The following is a 21,555-nucleotide window of genomic DNA, read 5'->3' on the forward strand; positions in this document are numbered from 1 at the left end:
TTTACACAAGTGTCAGCAGCACTGGGACTTGGTGCTCAGATGGCCTCTGCGCACTGCAGGTGGCTCTAGGTGGCACTCCCTGCCCCAAGCCGATCTGGTGGCTCCAATGCCTGAGAGTCGAAGTCCCCTCAGTGGGAGCCCAAGACCCCACCTGAGGGTCCAGCCTCTGTGCGTCTGTGCCCCTGATCTAGGCTCACTTGACAGCTACTGTGGCCGGTGGCGCGCCCCCGCTGCACCATCCTGCAGTGTTCTCCTCATCCCTGCACACCCGCGTCCCGCACGTCCGCAGGGCCCCGGGCGAAGACCGACGCTTGGGACAGTTTGTCGAACTGGGTGAGAGCTGTACCTGGAGGAGCTGGTGTGGCCTCAGCCTGTCCACCGGGGACCAGGCACTCGGGGACGTCACAGACGTGAGGAAACGGGCTCGCTTTCCCTCCAAGCCCCAACCTGGCATGTCATCTCCCTGACCTCCTGGTACTGGCCTGTGGTAAAACTCTTCCCACATTGGGGCCTGGAGTATTCTCTCTGCTCTCCTTCTTGGTCTTGACTTCTATGACCCTTCTAAAGGGTCGGCTGAATTCTCGCTGAGCCCCCTTGCCTCCCTCCCAGCCTCGACACCCATGGAAGGGGCTATGGCCACGTTCCCTGGCCTCCGGGAGGCTGTCTCAGTGAGTGAGCGAATGAATGAATGAGGTGGGCCAAGAGGCGCATGATCAACCCTCTCTGGGGGTATCCCCCCAAGGAACATTCCTGCTCCCAGAGTTTGGCGCCGAAAGAAAGAACACGAAGGCCACCAGCAGTACTTACAATTCTGATCATTTTCTTTAAAAAAAAAAACAACAAAAAACCAAAAAACCCACACACTAAAAAACAAAACTCCCCATCCCTAACCAGCCAAGTGTAACAGGTTAGCCATTAACACAAGAAGAGAAAGAGACACTGAAGCCACACACGTCATTACATAGTGGAGGTATTCTGGCCGGGCCAATGACAATGTCACCGTGACAGCACTGATGTATGTGGCAAGGAACTCTGACAAGGACGCAAAGACAGCAAAAACATGCCGGAGAAGCCAGGCTTAACTGACCCTGCAAATAAATAAACATGGCGCCGACAGCATCCTGTACATTAGTGAGATCGTAAGACAAAATAGAACAGCACAACACTGAACAAATGCTTGCTGGTTATTGCCGGGGTTTGGTTAAAAAAAAAAAAATCCCCACAAATGTGAACGCTCGGGACACGTGTCAGTAGAGTGGTCAGAAAAAGTGAAGTCTCTGCTCCCTAGGTGTCCGAAGGCAGGCACCAGAGGGTGCAGCCCTGGACTGGCCCTACCTGCTGAGGTGCGTCCCCTGGGCTGGGTGAGTTGGGAGACACAGCCCCAAGAAACATGGACCGGGCCCCCAACCCACCTTCAGCAGAAGTCCCAGCCCTGACACGGGACAGCCAGCCACACTTCAGAACTGCCTGTGACCCTCAGTGCCCCCTCCAGCCCCAGCCTACCCCTGCAGAAGTGATCCTGCCCCAAGTCCCCATGACACACGCCTGTCCACGGGCTGCTGAAGACGACCACTCGGGGAGGTCGCCATGGTTTGGACAGGCAAAGCCGTCTCTCTCCTTCCAGAGTCAAGAGTTTTGAAGCACAACAGCAGCCCAAGTGCCCCTCCCCCCAAGGGAGGAAGCAGAGAGTCTGCTTAGATGTTGCTGGATCCCCATGAAAAGGCAGGTGGGCCATGCCCCCCAGGCAGTGTCCTGCCACCTGCGCGCCGGGCCGCAGTCACTGCGAGGTCGTCTCCTAGACATGCACGAACCACCAGGCAGCTGGTTCACTGACTGACTACCGACCCCATTTGCAGATGAGAAAACTGAGGCCTAGGGCAGGGATTCTGCCCAACACAGAAAGCTTGAATCAGGTCTTTGCAACTTTGAATGGCCCATCCAGTCAGCGGCCTTGGGGACTTTTCTGCCCTCATATATTGAGCTCCACCCCAGATAAGTGACATATGGCCCCAAGATGAGGAGACTTGCGTGGAGGTCTGTCCTCACACATCGTAAGTCATAGGATAGAACAGGTTTCCCAACCAGCTTTGCCTGCTTCTCTCCTGCAGTCGGGAGAGAGACACCCGGCTGACTCCTCTTTAGCCTCACGGCTGGATCCTGGGGCCAGGTGGGCGGCAGCTGGCTGGATGCGCCATTCAAAGCTCACATGGCTGAGCAACGAAGCCTGACACCTGAGGGCTCCGCTCAACCTCCTCCAGGAGAAAGTGAGTGGTCAGAGGTCAAGGCAGAGCCCCCCAGCACCTAACACGGGAGCCTAGAGGAGGACAACCTGACCTTAGCCGATGTTGCTCCCCAAGAAGGCTTCCTGGACAGTGACAGCTCGGGAAAGCCAGCTGGTGGCTGACTGTTAGCTGGGCTTCAGCTTCCCCCAGTGGGAAAACACCACAGGAGCCACAAGGACAAAAGCCTGCCAGCGCAGCCTCTCTGGGGAGCGGGGGTAGGCGTGCTGTGCTGGGAGTCAAGACTCCTGGAGAGTCAGGGTGGCCTCCAGAGCAGGTGCAGAGTTGGAGCAGAGAGCAAGGCTTGGCTCTGTCTTCTGCTGATTGGAATTGAGTCCGGGACAGACCATGCTGGTGGCAGGAGGCGACGATGGTACCCTGGCCAGGAGCAGGAAGCCAGCCCCAGTCAGCCTGTTGGAGTGGCCATCCAGCCATTAAGCCAATTCTGGGGATCCTGGAAGGGGCTGCCTTGGGAGACCTGGATGAGAAGCCCATGAAGAGCCTCGGCATCTGTTGCTAGATTTCAAGCCTGGAGCTTTGTCTGAGAGAACTAGAGTTAAGTCCCAAACCAGACGCAGCACAGATCGGGAGGCAGCGTTACCTGCAGGCCAGGTCTGGAGTGCCCCCACTGCCCGCCCACAGGAGAGCCCGCATCCTCCTGCCTTTGTGCCTTTGCTCAGGCTGCCATCCAGGGCAGAAGCACCAAGTCAGGAGCTCCATGGCATCCTGAATGACCAGCGTCTAGCTGCTCTGCATGTCCTGGGAAGAGCTCCAGGATCAAACGGATGCCTGTGACCTCAAATAGGAACTCTACCAGCCACAGAACTGGCTCCTTCTATGGAGCTGGGGCTGGCGTCAGACTCAGCCTTTGTTCTCCTGCAGAGCTCTCCAAAGGTGGCCACTTCACTGAGATTTTCTTTCCTTTCCAGGTGTTACAGAGGGATGGATCGACCTCAGGTCTTTAAGGCAGAGACAGACACCCAGGGTTAGTTTTCCCAATGTCACTACATCGTCTAACAAAAAAGAAAAAAAAATAGGAAAGCCAAACACATGCGTCTGTCAGTGCAAGCCCACTGTCCACACGGCAAGGCCAAGTGTCGGTAGCTCATTGGCAGCTGTAGTGTTCAGCCCTCAGAACCCCTCCTCCCACAGACTGTGCCTGAAGCTGTCACACCCCACAACAGGAGCCAGTCCCGAAGGCACATCATCCTGCTGGTAGTGTTAAGGGACAAAAGATTCCCCCCTCCTGCCCGCCCCCATTTCTTTAAAACATAATCATCATTGTGGCGTCAACTTGACCCAAAAATTAAGTTAAAAAAGAAAATTCAAATAAACAAAGGTAGAAAGGGATAGAAGCCCAACATGGCAAGAAGTCCACGGTTGGTCACAAGGCCCAGCCTCTTCTTAGTTCCACATTCGTGCCTTGCACTCTTGAAGAGTTATTGATAAAAGTTCGTCTTCTGGGAATAAATTTGTACCAGTTTTCACAGTGGCCCCAGCACCTGACCTGGTGGAGGGATGACGCGGGGCACTCAGCCGAGCTGCCTGGATGACGGGCCGGGTAGCTTTTTAGGTTGGTGAGTTGTTTTAAAATGATCTTCGTGCATTTTCCGTCTGCCCAGAAACCGGCCCTGCTCTGCAAGTCCCAGCTCTTCTCCTTTACGTCTCCTGGGGGACCACTTGCAAGAACTTCTGGCAAAGGACTGTCATGGAAACTGCAGGGGAGGGGAGGGCCAGAGTTACTCAGGTATCAGGCGATCATGGGCCTGGGGAGTCAGGGGGCCCCCGTGAGTGCTGTGAGGCGCAGCTCACCCAGATTCTCGGCACGACTTCCAAGGTTGCAAGAGAAGCCAGAAACCCCAAACTTTATGCGGTACCTCCTGATCTGAAAATGTGTGCACTGGGCCCAAGGGCCGCCCTCCCGGTAGGCACCAGCCCGCATTCCAGGTTAGCAGCAGAGAAATACTGTGCCTCTCCCAGTGACCCTGGAAGTCACCTCAAGGGCAGGTGGCCAAGGAATTTGGCGACAGGCTGAGCACTGGCCCTGCCTCTCACCCTGTTTCAGAACCCTGGGATCATGGGAGAAATAAAGAGATAAGAGTCCTGATGCTGGGGGGCTGTGTGATGGGTCCTTCCCAGCTGTCTGCACCTGGGCCCCTGCCTAGCAGACACCCAGGACCAAAAGCAAGGTCACTGCCCACCGCCGGATGACAGACACAGGCCTGCGGTCTTGCAGAGGGGTGGGGTGGGGGGGTATGCGCAAGGGCCCAGGTGAACACTCTGTGGGGGGTGATTTCAGGGCAGACATCCCTGCTTTAGGGTCTGGGTGTGCTCTGCAAGATGATTAAGAGGGAGCCTAGTCTGGGCTGGAGGCAAAGGTCCACTGAAATGACTAATGACTTTAGTTGCCCCGCAGGTACCAATCAGAATTCCAAGACAGCCATTCTGGGGATTTTCCAAGCCACCCAGGGCACGGTGACTGGCGTGCAGGCTTGCTAACACCAGTGACTTCTCCAGGAGCTGGTCGCATTCGGAGTTTTAGTTACAGGCCCCTCAACTTGGCTTGTCAATTAACCCTGTGACCTCAGCGCAGAGACCCTGTTTTCTCTTTCCCTGCCTTTCTAGGTCAGCCTCTGTGTTTAAGCTGGCGACAGGCAGTGGGATTTTGTTACTTGGCAAAAGCAGCCTGGTTTTCTGGAATCCTTTGTTCTGAGATTAGCTGGTGCCAAGCAGAGCGTCTTATCCCTGAAAGATGTGGGCCAGACGTCACCTCCAGACACATCAAGTGCCTGAACCCTTGGTCAGTGCCAGTAACCCCTACGGGATTAGATGGGACAGCAGACAGCCTGCTCTAGGGAGGGGCACTGGTGGACCCCGGGCAGGGATGGAGAGAGGCTCCAGCTGCCAGGCTGCCCTGGGGAGATACTCACAAATGCCCTGGAGGAGCCACTTGGGCTTGTTTTTCCACGTAACTCCAAGAAAGTAGACAGGCAGGCCGCTGAGGATTATGGCAAAGCCGATGCCACACTCCACGGGGGTCTTCCAGAAGGAGACGGCAATCAAGAAGAGGCAGGCCAGGATGAAGAACACGGGGAGTGCCAGGTTCACCTGGGAACAGAGGGCGGAGCAGCGGGCAGTCGGCATCTATCACTCACTCCACACACCTCCCCCGTCCTGTCAGCACAAGTCCTGTCCATCTGCTGAAAGTGCTGCGCCCCACCACCCTCCTGACCTTGGTGAAGACATCTCCCCCCTCAGGGCTGCTTCGCCTCTCCCATGGGACCCCCCAGAGCATACCCTGTGCACCCAGCTCCAAGCCCATTCCTCCCACCTGGTCCAAGAAGGGCTCTGACCTCCCAGGGCCGTGCCTCGTGCCTGTCTCCCTCTTCCAGCCGGACCTAGGCCGGTTCCCTCGGAGTTGGCCTCCTGAGAGGCCGGGGTCTCCAGAGAACTGAAACCTTCCCTTGTTCTCCCTTTACTCAGCACAAGGCGCCAGGCAGTAATTATCCAAAGCACAGACAGTGCCAACGGTGAATGCAAATAACCAGGTTGGTCCCTCAAAGCTTCCCAAGGTCAGAGGAGGTTGACCTTGCTGGTTCCCACATCATTCACAGGGCAGAAACCCTAGACCAGTCACCCAAGGTGGGGGCCCTTCTGGAAAAACCACTGCCACTCACTAATAAGTGAGGGGCAGCCGCCTTCTCAAAGAGCCTTTGTGGGCAGGCTGACTACAGTCCGCGGAGCCACAGGCAGACAGGGCCAGCCACGGAGGTGCCAGCAGTCCAGCTGCAGAGGTGCCCCAGCCCAGCCCTGCCCAGCCCACAGACCGTGTATGTCCTGCCTCTGCTTCTGGGTGGGCTGGTCTGCATGCAGACTTGGCCATCTGTCTATGTGCTGGCAAGAGGCCCCAGGACACAAAGGGCTAGCGAGGGTCCAACCAGGTTGCCCCACACTGCATGCCTTTCCCCAGCCCAGGTTAACATCGAAACAAAGCCCACCATGTGCCGAGCACAACCTGAGGACAGAGTCCGCCACAGGCACAGGCTGACAGGGGACCGAGCCTATCACGTACCCAGGTGACATAAGAGATAGAACTACGGTGGCCCTGGCGCCCCAGAAGAGCCTTCTCAAGGCAGGAAACTGGGCCCTGCTGGCCTCTGTGGAACTGCGGGGTGCGGGGAGAAGGGGATGTGGCCTGTGGGCAGGTGCCAGATGTGACAGCCAAATGCCATTAGGAACTGAACAAGTGACAAGAGCTGCTAGCCAGTGGTCACCAGTTTCCTCCTTCTAACTCTCCCAAAGTGAGTCACAGCCGATGTGCTCACTGAACTTCTCCAGCAGGAGCGTGGACTTCACGGCCCCTCTTTTTGGAGAAACAAGGTCACCATCAGGCAGCTGCCCCCCAGGCTGGGTCAATGAGGAGAGCTGTGACTGCCTCAGGCCAGGCTCCGCCAGCACCTCAGCTCTCTCTCAGGCGGGCTGAGGCCAGGGCAGGCACGGCGGGCCGCCCAACACCAGGACGCTATTCACTGAGGCAGAGCTGCCCTGTTGCGGGGTGGGTGGGGGGCATCACCTCCTATGCACCCCACACTGTCTCCCCGTCGCGCCCGAGGCTGCACCCCCTGACCACACATGACCCCCATGTCTCTGCCCACGTGCCAGCTTCTCAGTAGCACCAGCCGTCCTCGTCAGCTGCTCACAGGCCAGCTGGATCCCTCTGCCTGCCCACTGCCTGCCCCCCACAGTGCTCACCGCCTGCTCTGCGGGCACTACAGGTTTCTTATGTATTGTTCTCCCTTTTGTTAGAATATAGCTCTAGGAGGACATGGATTTGGGGGAGTCTGTTTTGTCCTTTGATGAACCCTAGCACCTGGAGTCACCCTCTTGGAAGAAACTCAGAAGGCTCCCAATAAACAATCACTGACTGAGTGAATTACCCTCCACATCTGAGTTTAGAAGCAGGTTCACAGGTATATGTTGGTGGATCCTCACCAGAACCCTCTACAGGAGGATGGTGGCTGCCCAGGCACATGCCAGAAGAGGAGGAACCAAGACGCTAGGCAGAGCTGTCTCCCAACACAGGGCCCCAGGGACATTTGGACCCTGTTTCTTCAGCGCATGACACCGAGCCCCAGCCGGCCCTGGGTGTGCACCAGGCCTGGGCTGCCCACAGTGGCTGGGCCCTCACCTTGATGGGCCGCTCCAGCTCGGGCTTCTTGTAGCGGAGCCACAGCATCCCGATGATGGCCAGGGCCACGCAGAGCCAGTTGAAGAAGCTGAAGAAGTTGATGACGGAGAAGATGTCACTGGAGAAGGCATAGAGCAGGGTCATGATGCACTGCAAGCAGAGAGACAGGGAAGTGTGAGCCCTCGCAGGACTGGGCTGGAGCCGCGAACAGGACGGGCCCGGACGACAGAGGCCGCCCCGATGCTGGGATATGTCTGCAGGGCGGCTGACAGCACTTGCGCACCCCTGCTTTACAGGAAGACTTAGCTTGAACAACAGACGAGTTCTCTGAAAGCAAAGGCCCCACGGTGAACGGGACTGGAACAAATGCCTAACCCTGACACTCACTGTGGCGTGTTCCTTGTAAGAGCGATGACTGACAACCGACCAAGTGCCCATCACGGGGCTCATTTAAATCGGCCGCAGACACCCAGGCCACTGGATGCCACACAAGGGTTTCAAAACTGAGCTGAGCTCTGCGTGGTTTGGAACATGGCCCAGGGTCATGGGGTACCTACCTCTCCCTTCAAGAAGTGGAGCCTAGCCCTCCGTGAGCTGGGCTATACTGACTGACTCCCTCCTAATAAACAGACTGAGGCAGAAATGACAAGTGTGACTCCTGAACCTAGGTCATAAAAACATGGTGGCATTCTCCTTGCTATTCTTCTGGGCTCCCTTGCCCTGGGGGCCAGTCAGCTGCCCTGTCATGGGGATGTTCACACAGCCTGGGGAGGAGCCCACATCCTGAAGAGCGGAGGCCTCCTGCCTGCAGCCATGTGAGGGGCCACCCTGGACGTGGCTCCTCCAGCTGGGGAGGAGCCTTCAGATGGGACGGCAGCCCGGAACACCATCTCGTTGTCACATCATGAAAGACCCTGACCCAGGGCCACCCAGCTAAGCTGCCCTGACTTCCTGACCCACAGAAACGGAGAGATGATGAATGTTTTCTGTTTAGGCCACTAAGTTTTGGGTGATTTGTCACAAAGCAATAGAGAACTAATAAAATCATGTGTGCTGCTGAGGAGAGACGTAAGGCAAGCTGGAGAAAAACGCACACAATGCGATCTCACTAAAACTACACACGCTGTGCGCATGCACCGCCCATCCGTTAACATACCACAGAGCTCCGGAGGCACAGAGCACGTGAAGCCGCCTACGGACTCTGGTTCCCTCAGGGAACAGGGCTTCTGCTTCACACACACTGGACTGTTTGAAGTTGTTTTCTTTTTTTTTTTTTTTATAACTACTGTGTATTATTTTTGGAATTAAAAACAAAAAAAATAAATCTCGCGCTCTTTGTTGTCCAGTGAAGCATACAGTGAAGGGCACCATACAAGGAAGCACTCTTAACTTATCTGCATCTCGGTCTCCACCTTGGTCTGCTGTCCAGGTGACACCAGGCGAAGCGGGGAGGGTGCCAGCAGGCGGACCCTGCAGCCTCACCCCTTCCCCTGCTCCTGCTGGGGGGCCCTGAAGACCGGTCCCCCAGGGACGCCCCAGTCTTGCACTTCAACCTGCTTGCAATCCTCCCAGAGAAGGGGGGCATCGGACGGCGCTGCTGGCTTACCGTGAACAGGAGGGAAGGCATGGGCGTCAGGAGCTGCGGGTGGATCATGGAGAGTATAGAGGGCAGGTGGCCCTCCCTGGACCCCACAAAGAACAGCCTGTGAACAGAAAAACTGGTGGTCGGCCTCATCCCCAAGCAACCCAGGCCGGGCGGGGGGTAGGGGGTGCCTGTGCCCGAGGGATGGGCTCCCGGACGCGGGCCTCTTGGTGTCCCTGACTGACTCTACTGGCAATGGGGAAACTGAGGGGCCTTGCTTACCTCCAGTCCCCCCTTCCCCCGGGCCGGGTGCACCACGAGCACATGAAAGAGTCTAGAGGGACACAGCAGTTGAGCAGTTGTGTCACCTCTGGGTAGGGGAAGAGTTTCGGTCCCTTCATTTCTGTGTTACTGGGATGTTTTGACAGCTATGTATTACTCAATATAACAACAACATCAGAAAACCCACAACGTTTAAAACTCACATTAAACGGCAGCTTGCAACACTGCCCCTCCCCCGCCCCAGCTCAGCCAGCCTTGTGGTCCTGTCCTGACCTCCCACGGAGCCCGAATGTGGAAGGGTGGTTCTGGGTGGGCTCACCTGGAGGACGTGAAGAGGGACCCATTCACGGAGCCAAAGCAGGACAGGCCCACAAAGACGGGGATGATCCAGGACATGACGCCCAGGTGGTAGTTCCCGAAGTCCTAGACAAATGCCGAGCAGGAGTGAGCCGCTGTCCTATTGATGCCCAGCACGCAGCCCGACTGCTCCACCTGGACAGCACGCTGTCCCCATGGCCCACTCGTCTGCCGCCCCACTCCCCCTCCCTCTCCCCCACACGCCTCGCACCAGGATTCTGCCCATGAGTGACTCCTCAGGGTCTGCACTGTGGGGGGCTGTCCCAGGGACAGAGACTTCTTTGGAAGCACCCTGGCACATTACCCCGCATATCCCCGCGTGCAGGCACTGTCCTCGGGCACCCCCACCCCAGCTTCACACCGGGCTGCCCAGGTGCCTGTCTTTCTCCCCATCCACACGTCTGCTCCACAAGGAAGCCCTGCTTTGTCTCTGGCTGGGTCCCCATCGCCCGGCCCAGAGCAGGGCTCAGTGAGTATTTATTCAGAAGGTGGAATGGGTGCGTGATGACCCTCACCTCCTGAAGGTGCTGGTGAGGACACTGTGGGAAGGGAGCCTACAGGATCCCTGCAGGGCATTCAAAAACCTGCTTGTTCTACTTCGGGCCCCATTCTGCTGGCTTTGGGAGGCTGTCAAGGCGCTCAGCTGCTGCCACCATAGGGCCTGGGGACACTGCTCTCCCTCCTCTGAACCCTGTGTCCAGAATGCCCAGCAGAGGTGGCCAGGATGTAATGGGCAGTGGAGGGTGGGAGAAGGCCACCCAGCCTTTCCTCCCTGTGCTCTGGGTTGCAGAGCTCACTCGCGGGGACTGGACCATCCAAATCACTGTAATGGACTCACCCCCTCCGTACTTGACTTTAAAAATGACTGATGGCGGGATCACCGCAGACATGCTGACTTAAAACTGGCCTAGGGTGCAGCCTGGGCATCAGCAGCCAGGGTTGAGAACCAGTGCCCTACACTTTCTGGCGGACTCAGCAGAGAACAGCTCAACCCATCCGCGCAGAAGTGCGGTTTGCAGATGAAGGGCCTGGTCTGCTCCACATCACAGGCTCAGAGGCGGCAGGGCCGGCCTTGGTCACCTTACCACGGCCACAGCCTCTGACGTCAGCATCTTCTCGGTGGACAGCGTGGTGAAGTAGGCCAGGTTCGTCAGCACGTACACCAGGGTGACGATGGGAAGGGAGATGATGATGGCCAGGGGCAGGTTTCTGAAAGGAATGAACGGGCACATCAGCCACGTGCAGCCCCAGACGGAACCGGCCCCAGTGGCTCTCTAGCACACAGGGGCCAGGCCTGAGCCTCGCTGTGTGGGGAACGTGGTGAGCAGGGAGACTGTCACCAGCACTGGTCACTAGCGCTGGTCACCAGTGGGAAGCTGGCGCCAGGGACTGGACAGCTACATGAACTTGGGCTACGGATTTGACCCCGCCGGCCTCAGCTCCTCTTCTGTCAGATAGGCATTCCCGTTTACTCCAAGGGGAAATGTTGAAGGCCACATAGCCACTGTGTGGCCAGCAAAAACCAGCACCCCTTCACTCCAGCGTGATTCCAACCCCAAGGCCCTCCCTCCTAAAAGGCCCTGCACTGCTTTCATCTGAGTCTGGGGCCCAAGGATGGGTTCTTTGGCAGAGCTGGCTTCTTCTTTCTGTCACATTAAAGTAACAGAGCTCTCGTTGCTGTGGCTCAGTGGCTTGAGCACCAGATTGCAAACCAAAGGGCGGCCGGTTCGATTCCCAGTCAGGGTATATTCCTGGGTTGGGGGCCAGGTCCCCAGTAGGGGGCACACGAGAGGCAACTACACATTGCTGTCTCTCCTCTCTTTCTCTCTCCCTTCCCCTCTCTAAAGATAAATACATAAAATTTTTTAAAAATAACAGAAAGAAATGCCTCTGTTCACACATGTACCTGTAAGGGTTGATCATTTCCTCTGTGACAAAATTCAAGTAGTTCCTAGAATTTAGAGAGCAGGGTTTAATCATACATTCCTCCCACAGTCACTAGGGGCAAGAAACACAGGTTCGATGGGGAGCCCCTGCTGGCTGCTCTGGGCCAGGGGAGAGGAGACCCCCACACACCACCGGGGGCCCCTCTCAGTGAGCAGCTGGGGTAAGGGCGCAGTGCTGCTCCCTTGGGAAACGCGTGACCCTGGCAGGCCCGTCCCCCTCAGCTGGTCCTGTCCTCTTTCTGACCTGCCTTCTAGCACCTTCACCATCCAGCCGCCTGCCCCATGGCAGCCATTCCCGCAGCCCTGGGTAATCTGGCCTGAGAGTGGGGCCGCAGCTGGGGACCCCGCAGGACAGAGCGAGCCGGGGGAAAGCTGGCAAGAAGCCAAGGACTAGCAGGCCCAGCCTTTTGTGCTCGAGTGCTTCACACCCCTCAGCAAAGGTTTCTCTAGAGGGCCGCTTCCACAGGAGCCAAGACGCAGTGGAGAAAGGAACCAAGGGCGGCTACAGGTCCTTTCTGTGCCTTTTTGGGATGCGTGGTGCGAAAGCAGCTCTGAGAGGCTTTCCTGCTACTCTCTAAAACGGCTCCCATGTGGCCAAGAGATTCAGATTTCTGGACATCTCAGGGCCTGCTCCGTGTGTCCCAAGGCCCAGAGACCCAGACATTCTGGAACTTACCATCCCCCGTAGGCAAAGAGGCCACTATACAATGCCAATACGATGTTTCCTACATCGAGTTTGGTGCCTTCAAATGAGAATTTGGGATCCAGATTGGACACATCACCTGCAAAGGCCAAACAGACAGAAATGTTGGGCTAGAAAGCTCTCCACAGAGGTCATACGATAAGTTCCACAATGTTCACGGAACAAAATACAGTAACAAACAAAAATACTGGGGTGAAATCTTTCCACTGTGACAAATTAAATGCCCCTACCGAGCCACTGACGCACACATTCCTGACTTACCTGGGGGCCCGGAGCTCAGGCAAGGTGAGCATGATCCTGCCATGACCTCGAGGAATGTGGCCTTCAGCCATTCTGAGTGCCAACAGCCCAGGCAGACGTAGGGATGCGTCAGGAGGGAGGGGCCGATCAGCCCTGGTCACCTCAGAGCATGGACCCCACAGAGCCCATGACGAGAGCTGCAGGTTGAGGGACCAAAGCCAGGCTTCCCGTGTGTGCGATGGAACCCTTGAAGGCCACCTCCTCGCAACTGCGGTGGGCACGAAAATGATTCAGACCCTGGAACGTGGCAGGGACCGAGCAGAACAAGAGGACGGTGCAGGCTGACGGTGCTGCGACGCCAGGACGTCCTCCGCCCCAGGACTGTGCCATGGGAGCGCCTTCTGGGCCAGTGGATTTCAGCCTTGCTCCTTAATCCCGATGAACAACTCACTGAGCTCTTGGACACAAGGGAGTGGGGTCAGGAGCTCAGGCCACTCCTCTGCCGGCCATTTCTACCTGCTACAGGCAGGACCCCAGATGCCGTGGTGCCACACTCTCACTGGTTCAGAGCGTGTGGACAGACAAGCCCGTCTGATGTGCACCCTGGCTCAGTGAGGCCCACCTGTGAGTGCCCCAGGGCTGTATTAACAGATGACCAGAGACTGTGGATTCAGACAACAGAGGCGGCTTCTCTTCCAGTTCTGGTGGCCAGAAGGCTGAAACCCGGGTATCACAGGGCCACGCTCTCTCTGGAGGCTCTGGGGAGGATCCTCCCTGCCTCTTCCAGCTCCTGGGAGCTCCAGGGGTCCTTGGCTTGTGGCTGCATCACTCCACACAGCCTCTGAAGAGGCAGAAGAGGAAGTTTCTGCCTCTTTCCTCACACAGCCTCCTCCCAATGTCTCCTCTTGTCTCTTATAAGGGCGCTCATTGGATTTAGGGCCCACCATAATCCGGCACGGTCTCATCTTGATCCTTCCTTTGATTACATATGAGACCCTTTTTCCAAATAAAAGCAGAGTCACAGGTTCCAGTGGACATGTATTTTGGGGGCCACCATTCAGCCCAGTACAGTAGACACTGTGAAATGTGAGTGCCTCAGAAAGGTCCCTGACTACTAGCATAGCTTCTGGCCCTTTCTGAGGCTCAGTTACACCATCTGTCAAATGGTCCAGGAACATGTAGGCCTGGAAAGGTTCCCTCTGTGAGGAGGGGCCAGCCGTCAGCCAGTGCTGACAGACAACAGGCCAGGAGTCAGGCAGGCTGGCCCTCCTCTCTCCACTGATGAGGGTCACCTGGCCCACAGGTGTTTAGTTCCTGGCTCTGGGGTTGGGTGCGGAACAAAACAGGCACCTCCCAAGAGGGCTTCAAACAACAGCAAAGGCACTGCGGGGAAAAGAGGTACCCTGCTCCCTCCTGCCCACCTGACACTAGAGGAGTGAGTTGAACTTTTGGTCAGGTGTGGACTGTTCGTTAGTTTGGGGACTGTTTCCAACCAAGTCCTATGGCTTTAAATGGGAAAGCCTGTGCCCCCAACCTGCTGAGAAGCTGCTGTCCAGGTCCCACTGGCCCAAGCTGGGACGCAGCCCCAGGGCTGCTATATGGGTCAGTGTTATCATTGGCAGTGGGGCGGCAGGTCCCTGGGGAAACAGGGATGAGAGACCCGATGGGGGACCCAAGGTCCCTAAGGGAGCTTATGCCTTCCACAAAGGTGACACCTTCAGTCACCCAGGAAACAGGTCAGGGTGACTGTATGTGAGGTTTGTAAAGGGACCTGTGAAAGGGAAGTTTCCATAAAACCTGTCCCTTTGCCCGACTGAAGCCTGAACTTCAAGGCAGCAGCAAATTTCCCAGGCAAACGCGGCAGTGGGGGAGGAGTCCCGTCTATTGGTCCACCTTCTCCTGGACACTGAATTCTGTCCCGGGAGTTCATTTGTTCCAACCCTGTAGGTATATGCTCAGGCCTTTGATCTACTGCCTGAGGTGGGAGATGAACATGGGATCCATAAGCTCCCCTCACCCTGCCCACGAGGCCATGATCTTGTGACGAGAACAGGCTCCAGGGTAGTTGGCATGTCACCCCTTGAACCGCCCGCACATGATCTGTCTTGGAGGCCTGGTCCCAGGACTGCCTGGTCACAGGGAGGTCAGCAGGCAGGGTGGGTGGGGGCAGTGCTTGGAGCCAACTTAGGACAGTACATTCTTCAAAAGCTCCTCTGTGCTCCCTCCCAGCTGCTCTCCCATGGAATGTTCTATAATGTGCATTCCTTTGCATATGCAGAGCCCTGCCTGTCCTAGGGCCTCGCCCACATACCTCTGCTGCGGGGAGGGAGGAATATCTGTCTCACAGTCAGGGAAACTGGGGGTCTGGCCACCTGCCCAGAGGTGTGAGGACCTGCTGGCATGCAGCTGGTTGGGGTTCATGAGGGCAGTCCCTGAGAATGCCAGGGCAGACGATAGGTCTCTTCTCTGGGTACTGCATGCATGAGCCAGAGGCCGCGCCGCCCCAGGGTGCTGCAGGGGGTCCTAGAGTCTGGAGGAGCTGCCCAGGGCTGCTTGCTCCTGCTATCCTAGATCCCCAAAAGGTTGCATACTACCCCCCCTCCCCAATTCTGGACCACTAAAGCTCTCTCATGATAATGGTTCCTTACAAGTGACGGAAGCTTGTCTTGAATTTATAATTTTCTCATTAACTTGCCCAATTTTCCTATTAGGATACACTTTTAAAAAAAAAATGTATTTATTCTTAGAGGGGAAGGGAGGGAGAAACATCAATGTGCGACTGGTTGCCTCTCGCACACCCCCGACTGGGGACCTGGCCCGCCACCCAGGCTTGTGCCCTGACTGGGAATTGAACCGGTGGCCTTTCAGTTCACAGGCCAGCGCTCAATCTACTGAGCCACATCAGTTAGGGCAGGATATACTTTTATACCTTTTATTATTATTCAGATTGGATTTTTCTCATATGCGGTGATAGATTTTGGTGTAGCTATGAAAACTGATTCCCCCCTCAAGCACAACCCTGCATTAATAACACTGTGTGTGCACATGCATGGGTTGGAGATGCTACAATGCAGGGGACGGATGCTACATTCGCTGAGGATAAAATTCAAGGCTTGAAACACAGCTTGCAGCTTTCCAGTAAGAACTGAATGTTTCCAGCCCTAAGGCCTGGATGACTTTAATGTTTTCATCAAGGATCATCAACCCAGAGTTTAACAGGTACCTACAGTCATCTCCCTGAGCCAGTCATGCTGGGGACAAGAATTCCTGCTGTGGAATGGTATTTCCTAGGACTTATAGTTCGATTTTGCAGCCTCTGAAACCCCAGGCAAGTAAATTTATTAGCTGCTCTGACCAACTCAGAGTGAAGCATGTCACTGGGCTGTCCCTGGGGCCTCAGCCAGGTTCCTTTCAACCAGCCCATGATGCTTGTATTCCTAGGACAGGTGTGGCTGGGGCAACCCGCCAGAACCTTCCTTGCTTGTCCAGGGCCTCCCTGCCAAAGTCCCTTGGAGGAAAGCGGAGATCCAGGCACACAGAGGGACGGTGGTCCCTGCAACCTCGAGCGCGGCTGGCAGCCCTCCCACTTCTCTCCGGGCACAGGGTGGGGTGAGGGAGTGCGGCAAAGCTCAGTCAAGGACTCAGCTACTTTGGACCCCAATCAACCTGCTGCAAGTTCACCTGCCCCCGTGCCCAGTCACTTCACTGTGTCCCACCTCACACAGGCACAGTATGGTCCACAGGGGACCAGGGACAGAGAGACAGTGAGAGGGAACTGCTGAGAGCAGCCCAGCGCGCACGTGCACCTGTAGCAGATCTCCTGTGTTTGCTCAGCCTGTATGTGCTGAATTCTGGCCCGAGTCGAAGACCCACATCTCCCCTGGGCACCTGATCAAATGCTGGCTGAGCCTGCTACCCCCTGTCCGTGGGCGCCACGGAGAGGGTGCCAGGTCTGCTGGCTCTGCCGGGCACTCAGCCTGGCCCCCACAGGGCCAGTACAGCCTGAAGGAGCTCAGGCGTGATGGCTCGGAGGCGACGGCTCTGCCTGTCTCCAGGGCAGCAAGAAGCAAGTGAGGCAGTCATTCCCCCATTTAATGATGTGCATTAGCAGCGGCTCCCGCGGAGGAGACACGGGGAGAGCGCTCCTTCCTGGCAGGAGGGCAGACTCAGGACTCCAGATGGCGGTTCTCAACCACCCACCCACCCCAGCAAGCAGGGCCGCGAAGCAACATCTGCAGGTGCTTGAGACTGTCGCGCTGGGGTGGGGGACTTGTTGTGGGAGGCTAGGTGTGCCGCTTGACATTTTGCAATGCACAGGGGGGCCCCACAGCAGATGATCCCAAAAGGCAACACTGCTGGGCTGAGTCATCCCTCTAGACAGTGGATGACAGATGTCTGGCCCACATGCCACTCCTCCCCACAGCCAGGGGATCCACTAACTGTTCCATGTCCCCATGTCCTCTCTCCCATGGACCCCAAACCAGGGCACGACCCTTGTTTTAACATAGAGCTCTAGGCACAGGCAGACACACCTGCATGACTGCATAGTTCCCCCACTAGAGCTCTAGCCTCATGCTCCCCCTCCGGCCGACCACTGGGAAGACAGGGACGGGGCAGTTCAGGACCTCTCACAAGGACCAAGGGCAAGGGTGTGGGAACCCCAGGACCCCGCAGTACATTGCTGATGGCTCCTGTCACACTAAAGAGTCCCCTGTGGCCCCACTTCTTTTCTAGGGCTTTTCTTGCAACCCTGAAGCCGCCTCTAATGTGCTCTCCCCACCCCTGAAGCTATTGAATCTTCAGCCTGCCTTCTTTGCCCTAAAATGTAGACTTTAGCAGCACCTCCCGAGAGAGCTGCCAGGAATGAGAAAGCTAACACACACAGCCAGATGCTGGGCCCTTTGGCAAGTCACAATGTCACAGGCTGCCTTGGGAACCAGGCAGTGCCTGCCTCCGGCCTGCCAGGATCTGCCAAAGAACCAGAGTAATTGGGCTGGGAACATTCAAAAGGCCTTAGGGAACTGATTTCAGGGGAAACCAGCCCAAATTACTGTCATGCAGACACAGACACAGCCATGGAAACCATCATCAACCCAGGATGTCTGTTTGATGTGTTTCCTCACCAAAAGAGGCAGCCTGGGAGGGCGCCCCTAGCCATGTGCGTGAAGGGGCAGGCCCAGGACTGCCCCCTCCCCCCTACCGGGGGACACACCAGCCCTCCAGTCCCTGAATCAGAGGACAAAGAGCTCCCCGCAGTCCCCGCATCCCCTGAGACCTCAGCTGGCCTGTGTGCATCGGAGAAGGCCTGGTCAAATGCTCAGCAGGGCTTTATCTGGGCCCCAGGCCTGGGAAACCCACACATAGACTGTCAACATCCCCCGTCTGTGAACGGCCATCTTTGGGTGGCAGCTAGAGAAAATTCCACGGCCTCAGGGCTGGCCAGGCCCACCCTGCCCAGTGCTCCCTCCTGTGAAGGCCTGAGGAGGTTGAGGGCTCAGCCGGCCCATAGGCACCCCACCAGGACAGGGACTCAGGGCACGGACTGTGAGGAAGTCACCCCCAACTGAGGGAGCATCCACCACAGGAACCTTCAGCCTTTGGTCCCACTTTCATCCTCTTGGTTTCCACATGACGGTCATTTACCTTGTGGAATGTGCTGAACAAGGTCCCCCCAAATTCATATCCACCTGGCACCTCAGAATATTACCTGATCTGGAAAAGGTTCTTTGCAAATGTAATTAAAGTAAGAATTTCAAGAGGAGGTTATGAAGCAGGGTGGACTCTAAATCCCAGGAAAGTGTCACTAGAAGACATAGCAAAGGAAAGACACAGGACAAGGCCACACGAGAACGAAGGCAGAGAGGAGTGATGATGCCACACGCCAAGGCACCACCGGCAGCTGGAATAGACAACGAGGGCTCCCCCTCCACAGGTTGCAGAGGGAGCCTGGCCCTGACCTTCGATTTCTGGCCTCCAGAACTGTGAGAGGACAAAGGTCTTGTTTTCCGCTTCCCCTGTCCCCCAAGTTTGTGTCATTTGCTACGGCAGCCCCAAACACTCTTTGCAGACAGAGGCCAACTAGGCCTCACTCCACCTCGGGTCAGACACCCCTTGGTTCCTGCCCTGTGCCTCATGGACAGGATCGGGACAGGATCGGGACAGGATCGGGACAGGATCGGGTCATGGTGGAAAGGTCGTGGCCTTGGATCCTCGGCCCAACGAGAAGTGTCTGATCTCGGGATCATGCTCTGCGAAGTGGGCTGAGCACACCAGGGGGCCTGGTGACCCTGAGTCCCATCTGGTCAGTCAGCTCTGTGTGCCCTCAGAGAACTCACAGAGAAGGCATAGGGACCCAGCACCTCAGAAGGGGCCATACCCTATGGCTGGCTCACCCAGGCCCCCGCTTTCCTATCTGTCTCCCCACCAGGAGCTCAGTGACTGGGTCCAGTGCCTGCTACTTTGGCTCTGCCTGATGTTTGGGAACAGTGATGTGGCAGGAATCTGGGTGTGGGGGAGGCCGAGAGGAAGGCAGTGCTCGTTCACCACGGCCACCGCCTGCCGGTAGTATAGTCTTTTAAACTCAATGGAGCCGGCCCCTTGGCCTCACGATCAGCTTCAAGCCATAGATCTCAGTAGGAAAGGGACCCTTTCCTGACTGCACGGCCTTTAGGAGACCCCTGAGAACTAACCACACCAACACAGAGCTTTGTGGCCACACCCCCATTCTTGCCACAGCTCTGGCCCTGACTGCTCTGTCCGTGCAGCTAACTGCCCAGGGCACAGTGAGCCGAGCGCAGCAGTGGGAAAGAACCCAGCTTCCAGGCCTTTGATTTCATCCCAGAGGGCAGCACACAAAGCATGTGACTGCAAATCTGTTATGATTCTGGATGCCGAACAAGCACGGAGCCATGTGGGCCCAAAGGAAGGACTCAACTAAAAATGATCAAAGAGCACCCCCAGGAAAAGCAACCAACCTTCCTTTGATCGTGGCTTCATTGCCACAAGTTCTTCCATGGCGGCCAGGGGGGCTCCCATATTTGCCATGTGACTGCCACTGTGGGCGTTTCAGAGGGGCAGACTGGCCTGTGGTGGGGGAGGGGCCCTAAGGCCCCACCCCTGTCCCCCGGGACACAGATGACTACTGGTGCAGAGCACAGAACCCCAGGCCTGCCCCACCCCCATTACAGCGTCCTGCAGCTGCTGTGATCCCCTCTGAGACAGATTCTGTCACTGGTGCCCTCGAGTCCTCCCTAAGGGGGAACTGGGGCCTGGGAGCACTTGATAAGCTGATCCCCTCCCTGCAAGGGAGGGGAGCCCATGTCACTGGCCGCCAAGTTGCCTGGCAACATTTTGCAGCAGCAAGAGATGGCCCCGATGGCCCTGGGGCTGTGTTGCTATTGCTGCCATTTCACAGACTAGGAAACTAAGGCTCCAATAAACAAAGAGACCTGCCAAAGGAGAGCCCTACTCAAGACCCAGGCCCTTCCCAGGACCAGGACCTTCTCCCTTCCTCTGCCTGGCTATTCCAGGCCGCCTGGCCTGAGTGCATGGGGCCTTTTCCACCATCTCCCCTGTAAGCCCGACACTGCGTTCTTGGGTAGGACCGAGGTCCTGGGGGGCTCACATCCCTGAGCACGGTACCCAACATCACAAGCCATGTGGGGTTGCTGACACTGCTCTGTGGGACTGGACAGGCCACTGTTTCTCTGGGCCCTGACCCAGTCACCTAAGAGGCAAATGCAAACTGTAAAATGACTCACAGACCAGCCTCTAGCCCTGGGAGCATGTGGTCATTTGCAGGCCTGCCGGGGCCTTCTCCCCTGCAAGGCCGGTCCTGCTGGCCAGTGGCATCTCTTGTGCTTTCGCGATCCCCCATCCTCCTAGTAACTTCGGGGCAGTACTGGACACAGGAGATAATTAATTCAGAGTCTAAGTGCCTCCTTTCCCAATGCTACACCAGGTCTCCCGGCACTTGGGGACAATGTCCTAGTGGCTGGGCAGGCTCATGTGAGCTGCTGTGGAGGCTGGGGGACCAGGCCCTGACATAGGGAACAAGTCTCCTCCCCTGACTTCCAGGGGGAGGGCATCCTGCTCAGAGGCAACGTGGGAGGAAAGCATTTTTGTGAAATCTTTTATCTGCCCAACTATGCAATCGCTGTGTAACTGCTCAAAGAGACACGAGTTATTCTCCCACCGGGTGCCACAGCCGAGCAAAGCACAAGGGTCCCATTGTGTATCCTCCGGAAGGGACCTGGGCATAACAGACAAGTCTTCCACACCCCACTGTCACCCTCCAGCCTTGGAAGAGCTGCTCAGCTCTAGGAACAGCCTGACCTTGAGGCTGTGGACCTTGCAGGGTGTAAACAGGTAAGAAACCAACAGATAAAAAGAAAAATGGCAAAAGCAGGGGGAGGTGGCCAGCAGGTATGTCCTGAACCGAAAAGTGCCCTCGGCCCACCATGTCCACCTGCTTCTCTCAGTGGCTTCCTCAAGCCGAGCCGCCCCCACCCACACTTCCTGAGATGGCGATTTCAGCAACCCAGATCTGAAATGCCCACCTGAGCTCAGCTGCTCCTTCTGAAGAGGCCGGGAGCAAATCCAGACACGTTAGATGGCGCCAGTCCCCACGTACTCAGCACCATGATGGCATCCCCAACCCCAGCCACAGGGCTCCTCCCCGACCTGAGATCTCAGCCCTGGGACCCTGCAGAGCAGTCCCCTCTGTGGCTTCATGCAGCCACACCCTCCTGCCCTCAGATGGACCTTCCAGGTCTGGGCTGGAGCCCCATCGCCCCACCTGCCTTTCCCTGTTCTTGTGTGTCTGATGTCTCTGAACCACAGAGGGCATTTGGATGGTAGAGCTGTGTGTGTGCTCATTGCACTCAGAGCCTGAGAAAGTTCTGTTGAAGAACAAGGGCAGGACTGCTCACGGTCCCACGGCAATGAGGAAACGAGGCCAGCAGAGGCCTGGGGCTAAC

At 56.8% G+C, this 21,555-nt stretch overlaps 1 protein-coding gene across 1 annotated transcript in view; it reads right to left on the reverse strand.

Annotated features, from left to right (window-relative positions):
• Positions 1-746: 746 nt before the first annotated feature.
• SLC7A5 (solute carrier family 7 member 5) overlaps positions 747-21,555 on the reverse strand; it is a 37,344-nt gene continuing 16,535 nt past the window's right edge. The window contains exons 3-10 of the mRNA XM_054588939.1: positions 12,311-12,416; positions 11,595-11,639; positions 10,774-10,897; positions 9,651-9,754; positions 9,074-9,170; positions 7,468-7,617; positions 5,210-5,387; positions 747-3,994 (exon numbers count right to left, since the gene is read on the reverse strand). Coding sequence (XP_054444914.1) covers positions 3,939-3,994; positions 5,210-5,387; positions 7,468-7,617; positions 9,074-9,170; positions 9,651-9,754; positions 10,774-10,897; positions 11,595-11,639; positions 12,311-12,416 — 860 coding nt within the window. The 3' untranslated portion in view covers positions 747-3,938. The remainder of the gene's footprint in view (positions 3,995-5,209; positions 5,388-7,467; positions 7,618-9,073; positions 9,171-9,650; positions 9,755-10,773; positions 10,898-11,594; positions 11,640-12,310; positions 12,417-21,555) is intronic.

The sequence above is a fragment of the Pteronotus mesoamericanus genome, unplaced genomic scaffold (assembly GCF_021234165.1).
Source record: "Pteronotus mesoamericanus isolate MK-2021 breed Mesoamerican mustached bat unplaced genomic scaffold, CSHL_Meso_final scaffold_165, whole genome shotgun sequence".
NCBI classification, from domain to species: Eukaryota; Metazoa; Chordata; class Mammalia; order Chiroptera; family Mormoopidae; genus Pteronotus; species Pteronotus mesoamericanus.